The 17,644-nt window shown below is 44.4% G+C and overlaps 1 protein-coding gene across 2 annotated transcripts in view; it reads left to right on the forward strand.

The window, feature by feature from the left end:
* The window catches only part of Svp (nuclear receptor subfamily 2 group F member 1-B), a 120,460-nt gene that overhangs the window by 39,364 nt on the left and 63,452 nt on the right, over positions 1-17,644 (forward strand). For both annotated transcript variants that reach the window (XM_071787417.1, XM_071787418.1), the window contains exon 3: positions 14,841-15,398. In XM_071787417.1, coding sequence (XP_071643518.1) covers positions 14,841-15,398 — 558 coding nt within the window. The remainder of the gene's footprint in view (positions 1-14,840; positions 15,399-17,644) is intronic.

Genomic DNA, 17,644 nt, shown 5'->3' on the forward strand with positions numbered 1-17,644 from the left:
GACGTAGAGTCGATCATTTTACAATTACCACGATAACCGATCGCGCACATTCGCGGGCGTTTTAAGGTAAAAACCGCATCGAGGGACGTCGAGGTCATTTCTTTCCTTCCCCTTTTTTTTTCTTCCAACGAAGGGACTTAGCCAGCGTATCTCGGATCTGCGCGCATCTCGCGCGCAGAGCCGTGGAGGAAAACAGCATGCCGAAGGCCCGTAAACGATCGAATATCCACTCCTCGGATCCCCGGGCCCATCGCGGTTCGGCCGAGCAAGTCGCAATCACGACCGTTAATCGCGGCGCGATTAACTCTCTCGAAAGCCGCTGCAAAAGTCCCGGCTGGATTCGAGGCGAGTTCTAGGAGGAGGATCGTCCCGTTGAATCCCGTCTCCTCCTACCCGCGAAATGGAACGCGCGCGAGAAAGATTATCCTTGATACTGCTTGTCGCTGATACGGCGAACGGTGTGAAATAACATTATGGAATGATACAGCATATATTTTTATAAGATACAAACAATGAAATCGAGCCGGACGACCGGTGGTCTGGCAGTTTTATGCGTGCATTTCTATTGCTGCAGATTTGAAGAGTATCGTTTAATATGTTTTCACCTTTGTTTCTAACTTTAGATTATTTTTTCGCTTTAAACGTTTTCTTATTTTTCGTGTGCCTTTGTATATGTCAAGTCACATATAAATTAATGAATGACTATCTTCAATTAGATAATGGAATTTAGACACAGAAACGTTTTGAAACACAGCTTAATCGTTCCTGTAGGATATTGTATATCCATGTTCGCTGATAATATATCAGACTTTGACCGTGAAATTTTTTCTCAATACTGTAATCGATAATTGCGATATATTTTCCAGGATGATTATAGAGACCATTAATTTAAACGTTGATAAGCATCTATGATTAGCGAGTATATGCTTATGAAAGTGGGCCAAACACGATGGTATCTTTATGGGAATTTTCCAATCGGGCTAAATACAACTTGAGCACAAGTCCGATGCCGCGATTCCGCGTCGCTTTATCTCCGAAGGCGAGGAAAAGCTCAGCGAAGCGGATGACTTCGACGGAGTATAGGAAATTAGCTCGGGCACGTGACGACGCGCGTTTATAAATACGGTCGCGCGTGACGTAATGCTCGCGCGAGGAAGATGAAGTGGAAGGAGGTGGAGTTCTCTTAACAGGACGAAGGATCGCCCGGGGCGTCCTGTCGTAAACCCGACTGTGTTCGCCGCCCAGAAGTTCGAGCTAACGAACTTATCGTCCGCGCGCGAAAGTGGGGAACGGCGCGCCTGATTAGGATCGGGATTACGCCGCGAGTTCTCGAAGCCACATCGTGGAGACATCTCAATAATCGTGAGCGATTGCGGGCGATCGATCATATGAAATCATGTAAATTGAGAAACAAGTAACGTGAGAAATGGCACTTTGCGTAAGTGGAATTCTTTAAATGCTATCGTTAAGATAGTCATGAATTTCGTCATGAAAGCTTCTACGTATTTATCTCGTGTAAAATGACGTTCATAATATGTCTTGATATCAACTAGATACTTACGGAAGTTTTCCATAATTTACTGATTAGATGTAAAGCCATCAGTTGAACGGTCTTGAATATCCGTCGTAAATTACAAAACCTTAAGAGGATCATGGGTTATAAAGATAACAAAGTTTATGAGTTTTAAATTTACAGATTAGTTATCGAGAGAAACGAGTAAAGTTTAAATAAGAATTTTATGTTACATACTTACGTAAATTATTTTACTATTTAAAATTTTAGAACATTTTTCTATTTTAAAGATTAATTTATTATTTAAGATTGAATAGAGATTAATAGTATTTAATGTGTAATAAATTTTACATTGCACTTTGAAACAATTAGAACGATTATATAGCGAAAAAGCTTTATTTAATAAAATAAACTTCAAAAATTCCTAAATAAAATTTTCTCGCCCGATTTATCGCTAAAAATCGTGGCGATGCTGTTGAACCCTTAGGTATCGTGTTCGCATCTGTTATGTTCGCGCAAGGGTGGGAATATAGACCTTTAAAGTCGTCGAGGAGGGTCCCCGCGCGCTCCTGACCTTTCCATAGTCGCCCCTTAAATGTTGATTCGCATCGCGATATCGCGGGGACGCGCTCGACTATCGAGAGCCCTCGACAACGCGAGACAATGTTTCGGAAGCTATCCCAAACGTGGCATTACGTGTTTCTATGACTATCGTAAAGTCCGACTCTCAGGTTTGTAAGGGTGGGTTGACTTTTCGTGCAAGAATGATGCCTGAGACGAGCTCGAGGGGCTAATAACGATTACATGTGTTGCATGTATTGCACGTATTGCACTCAGAGGACTGAGAGGACTTCCGTAAAGAAACGCTTTAAGAAAAAAATATACAATATGTACAAGAAGTATATATCGATTGAGTGTTTTGAATATGTCGAATGAAACTAATGACAATTCTAACTTTTTATTGCCGTAAATTATAATAGAATAGCTAAAAAGAGCGCAAAAAGGCATAATTAATATTTCACGAAATAATTAGATAACGTTTAATTTAAGAATGAATAATTTATGAAATAAAGATACAGAGCAGATTTGTCAGATAAGACATAAATGGAACTCATATGTAAATCCCGTCATTAAATCTAATCATGAAAAGATACGAATGTAAATGTTAGATTTTGCTACTTGCTCGAGCTAAACGCCCTTTTAATATAATTGATACAGTAATGATTGCGTTCGATAAATTCTGTTAAAAGATACGTCTAATTTGCTAGTACCTATAGACTAATAGCAGTCTTTTATTCGGGTAAAAACGATCCAGTTCTGTAACGGCAATTAGCGTTCTCCGAATTATGCCACTTTTCTCGAGAGAAAAAGAATGCATGCGATAAATCAGTACACGACAAACGTTGCGTAGCTGTTACCGAATTGATTGGCAGGCCGAACAAATGATGCATGGGGTGGTAGCGACGAGATGAGGGTTAAATACTTTAAAAAGATGACGTATTGCGCCGAGGACGCGCGGTTTCGTAAAGATGGCTGAAAAGCCGAGCGTTTTTAACGTGCGGGAAGATCGTGGGAACCGGCTCGGTGCCAAGGTTATCGGAGCAAGTGCAACCGCCCGTAAGCAGGCAAGCAGCGCGCGAGCGCTGGTGTACACCTAATAATTATTAGACGATCTATATGTCGTTTGATCGGCCTCGAGTCGCGGAACGGCCTTGCAGCTAGGCCGCGCGGTGTATTACACCACAGCTCGATCTTCCGCAAATTACAATCTACGCGATTCCACCGTTGCCTATCACGCCAGCCCCCGTTGACGTTGACGTGCGCCGCGACACGTGGCAGAATTACGTAAATCCCTGTAGCGATATTCCCCGTATACTGCGTTAGTTATTTGTCGGAACCTTATAGGCTTTCATTAAGCGGCTTCGCGTGTAATAATCGCAATGGCAAGTTGATGAAACAATATAGCTCCCGATTATACAAAGTCGTATCTATCTGCTGCTGCAATTTATTGCAAGCGATCATTTTTTATGATTTAAAGTATACAAGCATCGTTAAAATAATGCAATGTATCTCTACTGGAAGATTGATATCATTGCACCAACAAAATGTTAGGCTCTGATTCTCTGAGAGCCATTCGTCTAATGCAGAAAAATGTTAAATATTAATTAAGGAAAAAGTATCTTGTTAATTCTATATCAGATGTGAATATTTTATGCTCTGAATGCTATATTAAAATTGTTTTGCTTCGCTCCGCTTTGCTCCGCTCGTCTGTATGTGTTCTCTCTCTTTTTTTCTCTCTCTTTCAGGCCTCTTCAGGTCAGAACTACCGCCAAAGGGTATCTACGGGCACCCGTTTATTAGATATGTAAAAATTATTCCGTGTTGCATTACCCACCAATGCCACGCGATATGTTGCACATTTGCCGTCTCTTCTCGACCTCCCGCCCTTCCGTTATTCCACATTTCTATTCGCTCAGCTCGTCGCACACCACACTCGTCTCTTCATCGTTGATGATTGACCTTCGTCGATCCCCAGACATCTAGAGATTTTCGAGGAACGATTTGCAAAACCTACTAATGGATACTTCATCACGAGATGAACAAAAAAAGGTCCGCTGCTCGAATCAACGATGGTAAGAACAATCTCAGTTCCTGGGCTCTTACGAACTGCCGCGTCACGCGGCATTAACATTCTCTCTGCGCTACGTGCAATCGAGAAGTATTCACCTGCGGCTATGCAAATCTGTTTTATTCTTTTCTTTTAAATATATATCGATATGCAAGACAGAAATAAATGGCGTTTGCGAGATTTCAATATCAGCTATCATAAAGTAGCGGTATCGCAATTACTTTGTACGTTTGAATCTCCGTAATCGGGTTTCTAAAGGCTTGTAAGCTAAATCTCTCAATTTTGCGGCAAACGGACACCGAGATGGATAGATGTTGTACGTTAGACGCGAAATTGCAATTCTTCTGAGGGAAGAAAGAGACGTCAGAATGCAGAAGACTAGGAAGCTCTCCTGCTGTTATTATAGCCTTCCGTGGTAGGTTTGCCGCAGGGCCCTTACGCGAATGTATATTTTTCTTGCAAGTTCGTACATCAGGAATTAACCTCGCTCGAAGGGACGTGCGTATATAATATATCAGGAAGAACTTGACGTTCATTTATGTGAAATGTTCGGCAGAGAGGGAGAAAAGATTTCTAGATTTTATCGAGGTGGTATAGAAAAGCTAATCGAAAATTTCAACACACAGATATTAATTATTTTTATCATTTTATCATTTTATAACGTATGTTACATACATTTAATTTCTAATACTGATTTAAATTCTAACAATATAGTTTTATATTTTTATGAAACTGGAAACTTTAGGTCAATTCTATTAATTTATTTATAAGAATCTATCTCTAATATATTCCCAAATTGATGTCACGTTCCTCTTCGAAGTTGATTTAAATTGATGATGCGGATGCTTATGCGACGTTCGAGCTTTTCGTGCTCTTCGTCGTCGTTGATTAGACGAGAGCACGTGAGAAAGCATTGTCGACAAGGGCAAGAGAAATAGCCGATAGGAAGAAGCCGAGAGAAACGGGCGAGAAACTGGCACATCGCGATGATCGAACGAGTGGCGGCACACTCATGAGGTGGTCGGGCGCGCTTGAGGGATTTTGTTAAACGGTGGGCGAAGGCAAACAGCTCGAAGATGAGCGTTGGTACGTTTGCACGACGCCTAACCGATGACCCAATGACCTCGTGCGGTGGTAGGCTCATGTAGGTCGTCACCGTCGCCGAGGAGAGATCGTAGGCGGATGATTCGCCGGCTCTCTTTCTTTTACTCGCGCGAATTTCTCTCTCTTTCTCGGTGTCCTTCTCTATATTGCTCCCTCTCTCTCTCTCTTCGTCACTCGCTGCAAACTCGCCTTTAGGAAAGCAATACTTGGGATGCTTTCCTCTCGTAGTGGTTCTGTTTTGATTTTGATAGAGTGGTCCTCTGGCAGAACGATGGTCCTTGAAGTGTATTTATTATAAAACTATTCTCTGAGTTTGTATGATGAGTCACCGGTCGTTCAGCAGGCAGGGATCGTTTTTACGATGCAATGCGACAGTTAACGTGTTTTTGTACATCGGTAATAAAAATAAAATGTAAATGTGAGATTGTTAATTAGTTATCTAATATCTAAAATTAAAATGATTAATTATTAAATATTTTATGCTATACTGTTAATGTAATTAATGTAATTAATTAATGTAATTAAATAATCATCAATATTGAATATATTAATATTATATTTAGTATTAATTTAGTATTATATTTAGTATTAGTATAATTTAGTTAATATTTTATTATTATCGATCATTGAATTTTTCTTCGAGATTTTAACATTTCCTGCATCTTGAAGGTTCAAAACCAAGATTACCTTGAACATTCCGCAATGCCTTTCGCATATTGCGCACACGACAGGGTGTTGAGTACACGCACTTACATTTCCTTTTGCAATTTGACGAGGCTTTCTGGTTTATGGCACGCCAACGACAATAATTGCAATATTTTATGCCGGGTAATTAACACCTCGCGTCAACCCCGGCACAATCCCAGGCGAAACTGCGCGACTTCCTCGCGCGATAACCGAAGAAGCCGCTTCTAGAGCGTCGTAAAACATTGGACGAAGGTGTCGCGGATCGATAAACACGACGGCGAATCGTCGAGTTTCACCTGCATGGTATTTAGGTCCGTATCGCGCCATAGAGACGATCGGCGCCGCGCGTATCCGTTAAGATCGGCACGGACGTGAGAAATATCGGCCGACAATATAAACCGATGACATGCAGGAAAGTTTCACGAGCGTAATCGAAGACGACGACTCCCGTTCCCCGCTTTCCTGCGGCTATGTCCGCGCGCGAGGACACTAAACCAGGCTTGTCCGGAACCGCCGCGGAGTTTATGTTAATGGCCCAATATTTCTTCTCCCGTATAAGCATTAATTCTTACAGTCCATGCTTCAATGCTGAAAGTGGTATGTAAATGTGATCGCCAGGTGTTAACAGCGTCGGCCATTGAATCCTTAGCATGTGTGAAATTAAACAAATCGTTAATATCATTTAAAAAGCTATGCTAGCGATTCATTGTTACATTTATCATTTCTTAACTTATCGTTTATTGCGTGCACATATGTGTGCAACGTGTAAAATAGTTTCTATTGTTATATTCTGCATCACAGTACATTACATTTATTGGAATTCATCTTAACTAATCAGAAGTAGCACACATTTATCTTCTTTCTATTGTAAAGTTCTTGAAAGTTTGTTGTGAAACTGTATTTCTGCACTGTGTTGGTTTCAGATTAATGTAATTACCATTCGATAATTACTCAAAGTCCTTATATTTGAAATATGTAGATAGATGTGTAAAGTTAGTTATCCAAAGCACCTCGGTTTTTGAGCAAAAGATACGTGTAAATATAATAGTATATCACCGCGAAATCGCTCTGCTATATGGAGGATTAACGAGTAGGGAGTCGCTAATGGCTCTTGATAACAATGGCGGAGCACCTCGTAATAAATTAATCAGCATACAGGAAACGGCCATACATTTGTAAGCAAACGATCGACGTCATTCGTGGTTGAATTCCACGCGAAACTACGTTCGCCAGCGGCCGATCGGAATATTCATACGCGCGCGAGACGGTTTATTGACTCGCGCTCCGAAATCCTCCAGAAAATTCGGACCGCGTCCCAACAAATAAGCGGAGAAGGTCCCCGCGTCGTCGCCACGTATTTCTCGATCGCGCTACCGTTCGCCTCTTAAAATTATGCAAATCCTCGATTACTGTTCATCGAATGGCGAGCATAAAATCCGGACGACCGTAATAAAACAACGCCTACAGAAATAATAAAACGCGCAGAATTTTTCCACGCGAAATCGAAGTCGACGTTGACGGTAAACGGAATGAGATACGGTCGCATTCTTCATATTACATATATAAATCGGTTCAATTTTCCTGCGTACGTGTTTTATGCAAATTCATCGGGACAAGTCTTAACTCACGTTCGACTAGGGTTATCGAAAGCAGTGCTTGTTTGCCGACCGCAACGAGGAAATCGTCCAAGTGTATTGTCCGTTGGCGCTTCTTGAATCTATTCGACGCGGAGAGAAACGCTTTCACGACATATTTATCTGAACACCTAGCAAATCTGCGCGACATACGATGTACAGACAGACACGGGCGCACGTGCGCTCTTGATCTCTCTCTCTCTCTCTCTCTCTCTATTTCTCTCTTTTTCTCTCGTTTTATCTGGATTCATGCGTGCAATCTCGGCATAGAGCCGTGTTAAATTTCTAAGTCGTACGTCACGAGCGCTAATGAAATTCCTTTGCCACGTCGCGTCCTGTATAACCGTCTTAATCAACGCGGCTGTCGCCACGAAACGAAAAGAATTAGCATTTTAAATCACGCGCTCCGCGGGTGCTCGCCATCCCCCGCGCCTTCGCGGCACCGACTTCTTGTCTCCCTCCCGGCCTTCCCGCCCGACCTACGGGGCCCTCACATCTCATCCCGGTAATTCGTTTATTATTATCGAGGCGGATCGGAAGATTGATCGTCACTCTCCCCGATGTTTATAATTATTTCGGGCGATACCACGGCGCGTTCACGTTGTACGTCACGCCGGGACGGACGCGCTTCGCCCCGTCTTCTGGTGGACACACACGCACGTGAACGGGGGCCCCCACCTACACATCGTAACGCGCGAATCCAGCGCTCACCGACCGGGACCGCGCGTCCGTGTGCGCGAGAGGAAGAAAGCGATAGGTTCGACCTCGGCGCTTTTTTTTTCCACCCGGACGGATACCTCCCCTCTCCCCTCCGATCCTCTCCCGTACCCCCCTTTTTTTCGAACCGCGCGCCAGGATCATCAATCTGCGTCCCGCGGACTCCTTCGAGGATACGCTACGCGTTCGCCGCCGCGAAGATCGCTCAGGGTCCCTGGTGAGGTCTCTCCGATACGCGTCAAGGTTCTCCCTTTCGCCCCCCGCCCGCCCACCCCCTCGTCTTTTCTCGAGAATTTCCGCGATTCTTCCGCTTTATCGGTGTATCACGACCTCGCGCGACAATCAGCGGACACGTCCGCGCTAATGAAGCCACGTCGTTTTGACGAATGGCATTATCGTCCGCCGAGAGAAAGCATAGCGCAAAATCTCGCGTCGGACAGATCTTTTATTGTGGCTTCGACGTGCTTCACCGTGGTTCACGTTATTACGAGTTGATCCGAGCGACCTTCGGCACTGAATGGTCGCGATGACTTCACTTGATCGTTACGCGTGAAAAATCTACCGTTAGCGGCTACCCTTTGTCAACGAGATAGTCCTTTATCAAAAGAATCCATCTAATCTGGTAGAAAGAAAAAGGCTATTTTTATCGATTTTAGAATTCCACAATCGACATTGGTGTTCGATGCTGGTCGTAATTCCATTTAGTGGAAGGCTACATGAAAAATTCATGATCATTCATAGTCAGCACACCCTCATTTCTTTCGTTAGTTAAAGTCCTGTTTCGATTTAAAAGCAAGCCCCTTTTGAAGGTTCATTTTTTACTCTTACCTTTCAGTGCATTAGGTAATCGAGTGTATAATAATTTTTATTCCACTAAATAATAAATAAAAGTAAAAGTATTTTAATAAATACAATACATTAAATTTGGGTCTGCAATGATCGGTCAGAAATTTGATAACTAGTTACAACATAAAGAAATTTAAGCAAGCTCTACTCTTTTATTTCGCATTTTTGTATCAATATTGATTTGCATTAATCTTTATTGCTAAATATCTTGAAGTTGATAATAGCTTTATTAAATTAAGGTCAATTTATCGCTTTCTCATTTCTTCGGAGATTTAATGCTCTTATTTCATTCGAGTGGAAAAATCCGGATTAGATCTAATCAACGGGAAACCCCATTTTTTCCGGCACCCTGATCCACCGCCATAACTCGCTCTTGCGCTACAAGTCACTATAATCGTTCTTATCGAAGGGAACATTATATTCGGCGTTTCCAGACGAGGTTTATCATCATTGAACTTTGATACGAATGGAATTGTTATGCGATATAAATGTGCAAAAAGTTCACTTTTTGCTGGAAAAAATTTTTTATACTACTTTTATATCCCGGAATATTTATATCTATTAAAAATACTATATAATCTATTGTCTACATTTGAATTTTTCTAAAAAATTAAAATTACTTTTATTGTTTCCCTATAAAATTTTTGTTTTTTCCACTTGAAACATCTGGTATCTACTTGTCAAAAAATAATGGCCATTCAAAAATAACAAAGATTCGGCTTCGGTGAAACGCGTACTCCCTCGTCTTCGCCAACCTTCGGTTGGCAGCAGCCGGGAGTAAAAATAATAAATACAAATGTATAACACATAATAGCAAATAATAATAAATAATAAATAATAAATAATAAATAACAAATAAAATAAAAAACTAATATTTATTATAGCAACATTTATCCCAATGTCAAATCGATTCCGATCGACTCTTGTTCAACTTACATCTCAATAATTAAAGATAGCGATAAACCGTCACTAACAACGGTACAAAATACGGTGGCAACTATCGGGAATCGCGGCGCGGCGCATCAGCATCGTGGTGAGTCTTTTAACGAGGAGAAACCACGGATCGATGCGGTTAATCCAGCGCGGCGGAGACGGTATCGCCTGATTGCGGCTACGACGTCACGCGGACTGCTGCTAAGGTACGGAGCCAAGGCGAGCGAGCGGTCGGCTCGGACTCGGATAGATGGCTACGGTGGTAACGGTACCGAATCTGCATACACCGTACCGTATATACACGTTTACGCCGCGCCGCGCGCGCACTCGGCGCTATCGGGGAACCGCATCATGCTAATTCGCATCCTCCGCCGGCCGTTGAGATTCTCTCGCGCGGATCGTCCCTCGCCGGGACCACGGGCGTCCCGGTTTCGCTCGCGAAACCCAGCCAGGTCGATACGCGCGGCTATTCCCATCTGTCCGGTTTTCTCCTTGTGGAATACGCCGTTCCCGCGAGCGATCCTTTGGTCCGTTGATTTCCGGAGGATAAATGTGTTAGATATCGATAAAACAATAAATTAATGGACGCATGCATATGAAATGTGTATGCCTGCGAGCGAAAGCGTGTATTAACACAAAATAGCAATATATAAATGAACCGCACATAAAATATGACAATTAAATACAGGCACACACATATATGTATATGATATTGTAGACAAAAAAATTAAATATTGGATCTAATATTTCGACTAAAAATATCTCTTTTGAGAGATTCTCTTTCCCTTCTTATACTTTTCTTATGCCATTGGGCTAATTTTATTCCTTCTTACTCTGTTAACTTTTTATTTCATTGATTTGTCGATCCTCGTTGCTTTTCCGTTTCCACAAATCCTCATCTATAATTTTCGTACACGATTACGATTTGGAGAAGGCGGGTCGAGATGTCGGCGAAGGAAACGGAGAGAAAAAAGGAGTGCAGTCGCGATGAATCACTCTCGGCAATATCGGACGATCTGGACAAGCTTACCCGCATGCTCAGAACATGTTTATCTCCGATTTCGCGTGTCAACTTTGCGTCATTGTATGCGATTTCCCTCTCTTTCTCATCGCCTCATCGTCGATGCATCGATATCGCGGAAGTGCGGCGCCGCTGTCCGGAGCGCAGTTAAATGGGACTTTCGTCGATCCCTCCTCGCGCTCTGGAGGGGGACGACAGTGGACCCTCCCGTCTGGATCCCTCATGTGGATCCCTTTCGCGAAGAAAGGTGAGAGCGGAGAGGGATGGGACCGGAACGACGTACGGAGAGGCGAATAGAAAGAGAAGCGACGAGATGGAGAAGGAAGGAAGAGAGAGGAGAGCAGAGCCCATTCCTTCGTTAGAGCCGCGGGGCGGAGGTTGGCATCCAGGCGCTTCTCAGCGGGGCGCCGTTTCTTCGAGTCTCGGCTCTCTCGAGCAGGAGAATCTCGTACGTGAAAGACTCCCTTCCTCGCTCCTCATCTTCTTCGTCGTCGTCGTCTTCTTCTTCCTCCGTGACCGCTGCTTCTCGTCCGTTCTCCGTTTCGCTTTTAACGTGCCACCCTCTCCTGGTCCCGCATCACCGCGCTAGTCTCTCTCGCGAGCTAGAGCGAGCGGTCTTTCTCTCGCACTCGCCGTCTCGCTCTCGAGTCGCTATCTCTTCCGAGAACACGAGCGCTGCATCGCGCCGCGTCGGTATACGCCGTACGTACGCCTACGCGTTGTTACGATCGTCGCAATTTGCCGGGGTACGTCCTAGACGGTGTTCCCTTTCGGCTGAGGGGTTTAAGTGTGCTCTCAATGCTCTCGCTCTCTCGGTTCCGCGTTCCGAAGATCGAGAGTCCTCTAGAATGTCATCGAAGCTGCGTCGTCCTCTTAAGATTCGCGATCATTTTAGTCTGATGCTATTAATATTACATTAATATTAATAACTGAAAAGACTTAGCGTACACGGAAAAGTACATAAGTGTCAAAAATAAAAATATGAGACAGATAAAAGTAATGCATTATTTACTTAAAAAAAAAATACAAAAAGATGTCTTATAATCTTTACATTAATTCTGTATTTAATATTTTTATAAAACAGATAGGTCTTTGTACACTTATCGAATTTAGTATTTGGAATCTTCTTTCACGAGAAAAGTAATTTTCTGGAAATATATAACTTATCTTGCCTGGTGCTTTACATCTTTAATTGATATATATTATAAATGATAGTTATTATTATAACATAATGTAGCAGTATAAATAGTGATTATTGCTAATTTAAAATTTCTAGGAAGAAGACAGACAAGTTGCGAAATTATTATTCTAAATTACGCGTGGAAAAGTCCAACCTTGAGACGCCTCAAGTTTCCACGTATCCAACGAGCTGCACGCATTTAAATAATTCACGTTATTCGCTTCAATACTCGAGAAGTTGAGGCGCAGATTTGCGAAGGCTCGTCGGCAGCTCGTTCCGGTCGCCTCGTTTTCAGCATTGTCACGCGCACGCGTTGCCCCGTCATTTGCCAATTATCGCGAGTGAAAGCACACTCGAGTAACGCGAAGTAATTGCGTTACGCGGACAGATGAGCGCAATCGCATATACGCTCGCACGGCGGACAATCGCGCAAGAACACGCGCGGTCGTTACTCAACAGAGTAATCGCGTCGTCGTCCACCTCGTCCTCCTCCTCCTTTTCGTATGTGTGTACGTGTTAGTCCGCGCGGCGGAAAAAATGCGCGGTCCGGTAATAATCGCGGTAATCGCGCCCCGGAGAATGCGGCAGAGGCACGTTTATAAGTACGTAACGGTTTGCAGGACATCTCGCATGATCGCGCACGGAAAGGCACGGACGTCGCTCGCGATCGAAGCCCGTAAGGAAGTCACCGATCGATAACCAAAACCGCGAAGAAAATCCGCGAAGAACGAATTTTAATCTTAATCTCGTTATTCGCGAAAGAAGAAGACTCGTTGGAAGAAAAATAAACACAGAATTAAAATTATTTATAATATAAAATATTGATCTAGCGAGATTTAAATTTAATTAAGTTTATGTAGACCGCGTCATGTTCGAGTATACAAAGTTTATGACGTGATATATTTATTGAATAAATGTATAATATACGTAATTATTTTAAGTGAAGTCACACAATTGCTATAAGAAAAGATATAACGTTTTTATTAGACATGCTGATTGTAACAATCATTATTCCAGATTGCAATATTGAACACTTCTGTCTTGCGAAAAGAATAGCATAATACCTAATGCAGAAAAATTACAAATTCTCTCAATAACGCACGTGTCTCGGCAAAAAGCGGTAACTCCGTAAAAAAGGTAAATCCGTCGAAATAGTATGCCTAGAATTGCAGCGGGCATTAACCTCAATGATACGACGATGATGAGGATAATGATGATGATGATGACGATAATAACGGTCGGTCGATGAACCGGCACGGCCGCGCCGCGCCGGCACAGCTTTCGGCGAAATTTGTACGGCTGCGATCGAATCGGCCGACACCGGCGGCGTCTCTCGTGCGATCGTATATTTGCGTGTACTTGAACGTGCCGCACGTTATGGCACGTACCGCGCGGCGTGTATTTGCCTTTGCACAATATTTGCAGGCACTCGAGAGTATCGCCGCGAGAGACTCATCCGGGTTCCGGTACAGGTGTCGTGCCTTCTCCCGTGGTCATTCGCGTCGCCGTGCCGGTGACTTCTTGGAAGTGGCTAGCGCACGTAGCGAAGTAGTGTACGCGGATAAATGAGTGGCGTTATGTATCCCCCCAGCTAAATCCTCCGTTGCGAGGCACGAATTGCTCGAACGGGTCTCTCTCTTTCTCTCTCACGAAGTGGACCGTTAGCCACGCGGTGGTTGGCACACGAGCGAAGTCCGAGGAGAGGACCTGGACCTCCGTTCGTTACGTCACGCCTGTCTGATGAGGATGATCGCCCTGGGCGACATAGAAATTCGCGTTATAGACGTGCATGGCGCAATCCGTTTGTTTGGGGGGTATTCAAGGATACGACGACCGTTGATACTTTATGCTTAATCAAGGTTAACGGTACGTGCTCGTCGCTAAATCACGCGCGTCTGATTCTTATCTCGCGTTGACGTTCAATGTACGAACATTGATACAATAATTCATACATACTGATAGTGAATGGATATGTATCTCTGAAAATGCGAGCTAGGTACGGTTTAGATATAGATATTTCAACCAGGGATATTGCGTTACCGAAAAGTGAAAGAGCCCGTTTCTCCTTTATGCCGGAGTCGCGAACTCGATGACGCGTGACTGCATAGATAAATCTTATTGCGCAACAGGCTTATCAGGCTCCCCGCGTACGTTGAAATTTTCCTAGAAACCTCGAGACAGTTTAAGAAAGGGATGGATGAAGGTCACGCGTAAAACTAGGACGAGTTAAAGCGCGTTGGCGTTAAAGCGAGATGTACAATTACAAATAATTTATGAAAGTTACATTTGAAAACTTCTACATTTTATACCTTTAAAGAGAGAGATGTAAGAAATAAGATCGCAGTTTTGATATATTTTATATTTTTCATCTGTTATCTTTCTAGCTCTTCACATGTAATACTTCCAAGACGTTCGGATTCCGCAAGCTCGATCGCTTCAACTAACTTCGCCGTCTTGATCCGTAAGACCTCGGGACAAGACGGTACAGAGACCGTACCGTGTAACGTGAAAGCGAGATCAGCAACTTAGGTAGAGGCGAGTCTTCACATTATCAAACGACGCCTTCTATTTTTCAGCTGTGCAGAGGGGGCGAGTGCCGGCGTCGCAACCCTCGCTGCCGGGTCTGCCGGGCCAGTTCGCCCTGACGAACGGGGACGCGGTCGCGTGTGCCAGCCTAAACGGACACTCTTACCTCTCGTCGTATATAAGCCTGCTGCTGAGGGCGGAGCCCTATCCGACCTCGAGATACGGCCAGTCATGCATACAGCCCCCCAACAACATCATGGGTATCGACAATATCTGTGAGCTCGCGGCGCGGCTGCTCTTCTCGGCGGTCGAGTGGGCCCGGAACATCCCGTTCTTCCCGGATCTTCAGGTGACGGACCAGGTGGCCCTGCTCAGGCTAGTGTGGAGCGAGCTGTTCGTCCTGAACGCGAGCCAGTGCTCGATGCCCCTCCACGTGGCGCCGCTTCTAGCGGCGGCGGGCCTTCACGCCTCGCCGATGGCGGCGGACCGCGTGGTCGCCTTCATGGATCACATCAGGATCTTCCAGGAGCAAGTGGAGAAACTCAAGGCGCTCCACGTCGACTCCGCGGAATACAGCTGCCTCAAGGCCATCGTCCTCTTCACCACCGGTGAGTCTGAGATTATTATTCGATCGCTTTAGTCTCGGTTTTTAACTTGAGTTATAATCTACTTAAATACTCCCTCCCTCTATTTCAACAAAAATATATGATGATAAATTGTGATTCGTCATAATTCAAAATACTTCTAAAAATAGATCCGCGAGTTTTATTAAAAAATCTTAGTTCTGCATTCCTTGGAAGTTTTTTTTTCAAGCTCTGTCAAGCCGTCGTTCTTTTTGTCGAAGAAGAAAGACTTACTTTACGATACATATAAGACATTATATCTCATGAAATATTATCTAGACATCACGAGCGCACGATGACAGATTCGTCATAAATTCTTTTTGAAAAACGCGTCGGGAGAGCTAGAAAACCATTCGCGTTTGTGCGTCTAGCACGAGCCGTGGGTCTTGACGACGTATTTCCTACGCACAACGATACTTCGGTCGTCGTCCGTATTACCCGCGTCTGCCTGCCTGTCCCGCCTATAATCGTCATGACGATGCTATCTCGAAGATGCTCGTTGTCACGTAGCCGCGATCCTCGACGGGCCTAGAGAGGCGCGCTAGCAGCGCACCGAGAGGGACAATGCTCTTTCTCTTCCCCCCGATCGCGAAGCCTCACGGTTCCTGTACCACATACCGGGTGGCAGGAGAGCGTGCGCCGGAAGAACTCTCCGAGCGTAAGCGGAGAGTGGTTCTCTCTATTTCTCCCCCCCTCCCCTCTCTCTCTCTCTCGCTCTCTATGTCTCTCCAGAGGAGATGTACGCTTTTCTCGACGTCGTCCGTCGCTCGCTGACCGCGGGCACCGTCTAATCGACGTGGCAGAGATATTATCGCCGCCGGTACGCCTGCGACTGTCATCCAGCAGCGCGATCCCCGTCGGGACCAGGAGACGACGGCGACGGGATGACGACAATTCACTGACGTAACAATGTGTAACGCCGCAGCGACGTCGGCGGCGGCGGCGACGCGGACGTACGTAGGTACGTACGTACCTTCGTTGTGTCGCGATCGTCATCGAGCCGTTGAGACAATGCGTTTCTCCACTTCCCTCTGTCCGTCTCCCGCCGCAACGTGTTCTCGCTCCCCGAAGCCAATCTCTAGTCCCCGGTATCTATCTCCTCCCTTTTCCCTCCATCTCTCTCCCTCTTTCGTCGCATCCGATGACAACCGCATCCTGTCCGAACGAGCGCTCGCGCGAGCTATCTCCCGGCCCATCTGCTCCTTTCTCCAGGAGGAACCACCACCATCGCATATACGCGTCACGTATACACCGAGAGGATTTCGGACCGGGCGATCCTCTCTTCTGCCGGTGTGTTCTCTTGTTGGATACGTGCACGCACGTTCGCACGCACACGACTCGCGACCGGGCGGTAGGTTTCAGTCAGGGGGGGTCGACGAGAACGATGAGGAGAACGGCGGCGGCGGCGGCGGCGGCGGCAGCGGCGGCGGCGGCGGCGGCGGCGACCACGACGATGGCCCATGCTAAAGCATCTCGCCGTAGATACGAGACGGGGGGCTATTTATTTCCGTGCTATATGGGCACGCTTAGCTCGGCTTAGCTTATGCTAATGTCCCCATTCTCGGGGAACCACCTCTACCTCCTCCTTTTTGCCCCGCTCGACTTTTTCTATTCTTTCTGCGCCCGAACGCGATCGTCGGACCTCCAAGTCCTTTTCTTCCTCGCGTATCCTTGCTATATGGGTGAGCCTTTCTTCACTATTCTCTCTTACGACCTAAAGTTTAACGCTTAAACGTGCAGCTCAGCTTATGTGCAATCTTTTTTAAATGTAATTATATTTTTATGAGCGTAGGAGCGTAGGATGCTTGTGTATCTTTGATGAATAGATCAGAAAAGTATTTCTTTGACTAACTTGAGGTTCAAGATATTAAAAAAGAATAATACAAAAAATATAGAATATGAATGTAAAGCTTTGATTGATTCTCTTCATTATTAAATCTCAAATAAAAATTTTGTAGAAGTGAAAGTCGATGAGAAATTAATTAATACTAAAGTTTCATTAATTGTTTATAACGTTGAAAGTTTAGTTTACGAAGAATCCATTTTCAATGATTTGTTATTCAAAAGCAGAAATATTTTACGGATCTATATTTTCTAAAAAATATTTTTTTATCTTTATTCTTACATCTTTACAGTACTATTTATAATTTTTAAAATATATGATAAGATGCCAAAATTTGGTTTTTTTACTTACAACTATGGACATTTGCAAATGTCAAATCCTATTTCAA

Source organism: Temnothorax longispinosus, chromosome 9 (genome assembly GCF_030848805.1).
Source record: "Temnothorax longispinosus isolate EJ_2023e chromosome 9, Tlon_JGU_v1, whole genome shotgun sequence".
NCBI classification, from domain to species: Eukaryota; Metazoa; Arthropoda; class Insecta; order Hymenoptera; family Formicidae; genus Temnothorax; species Temnothorax longispinosus.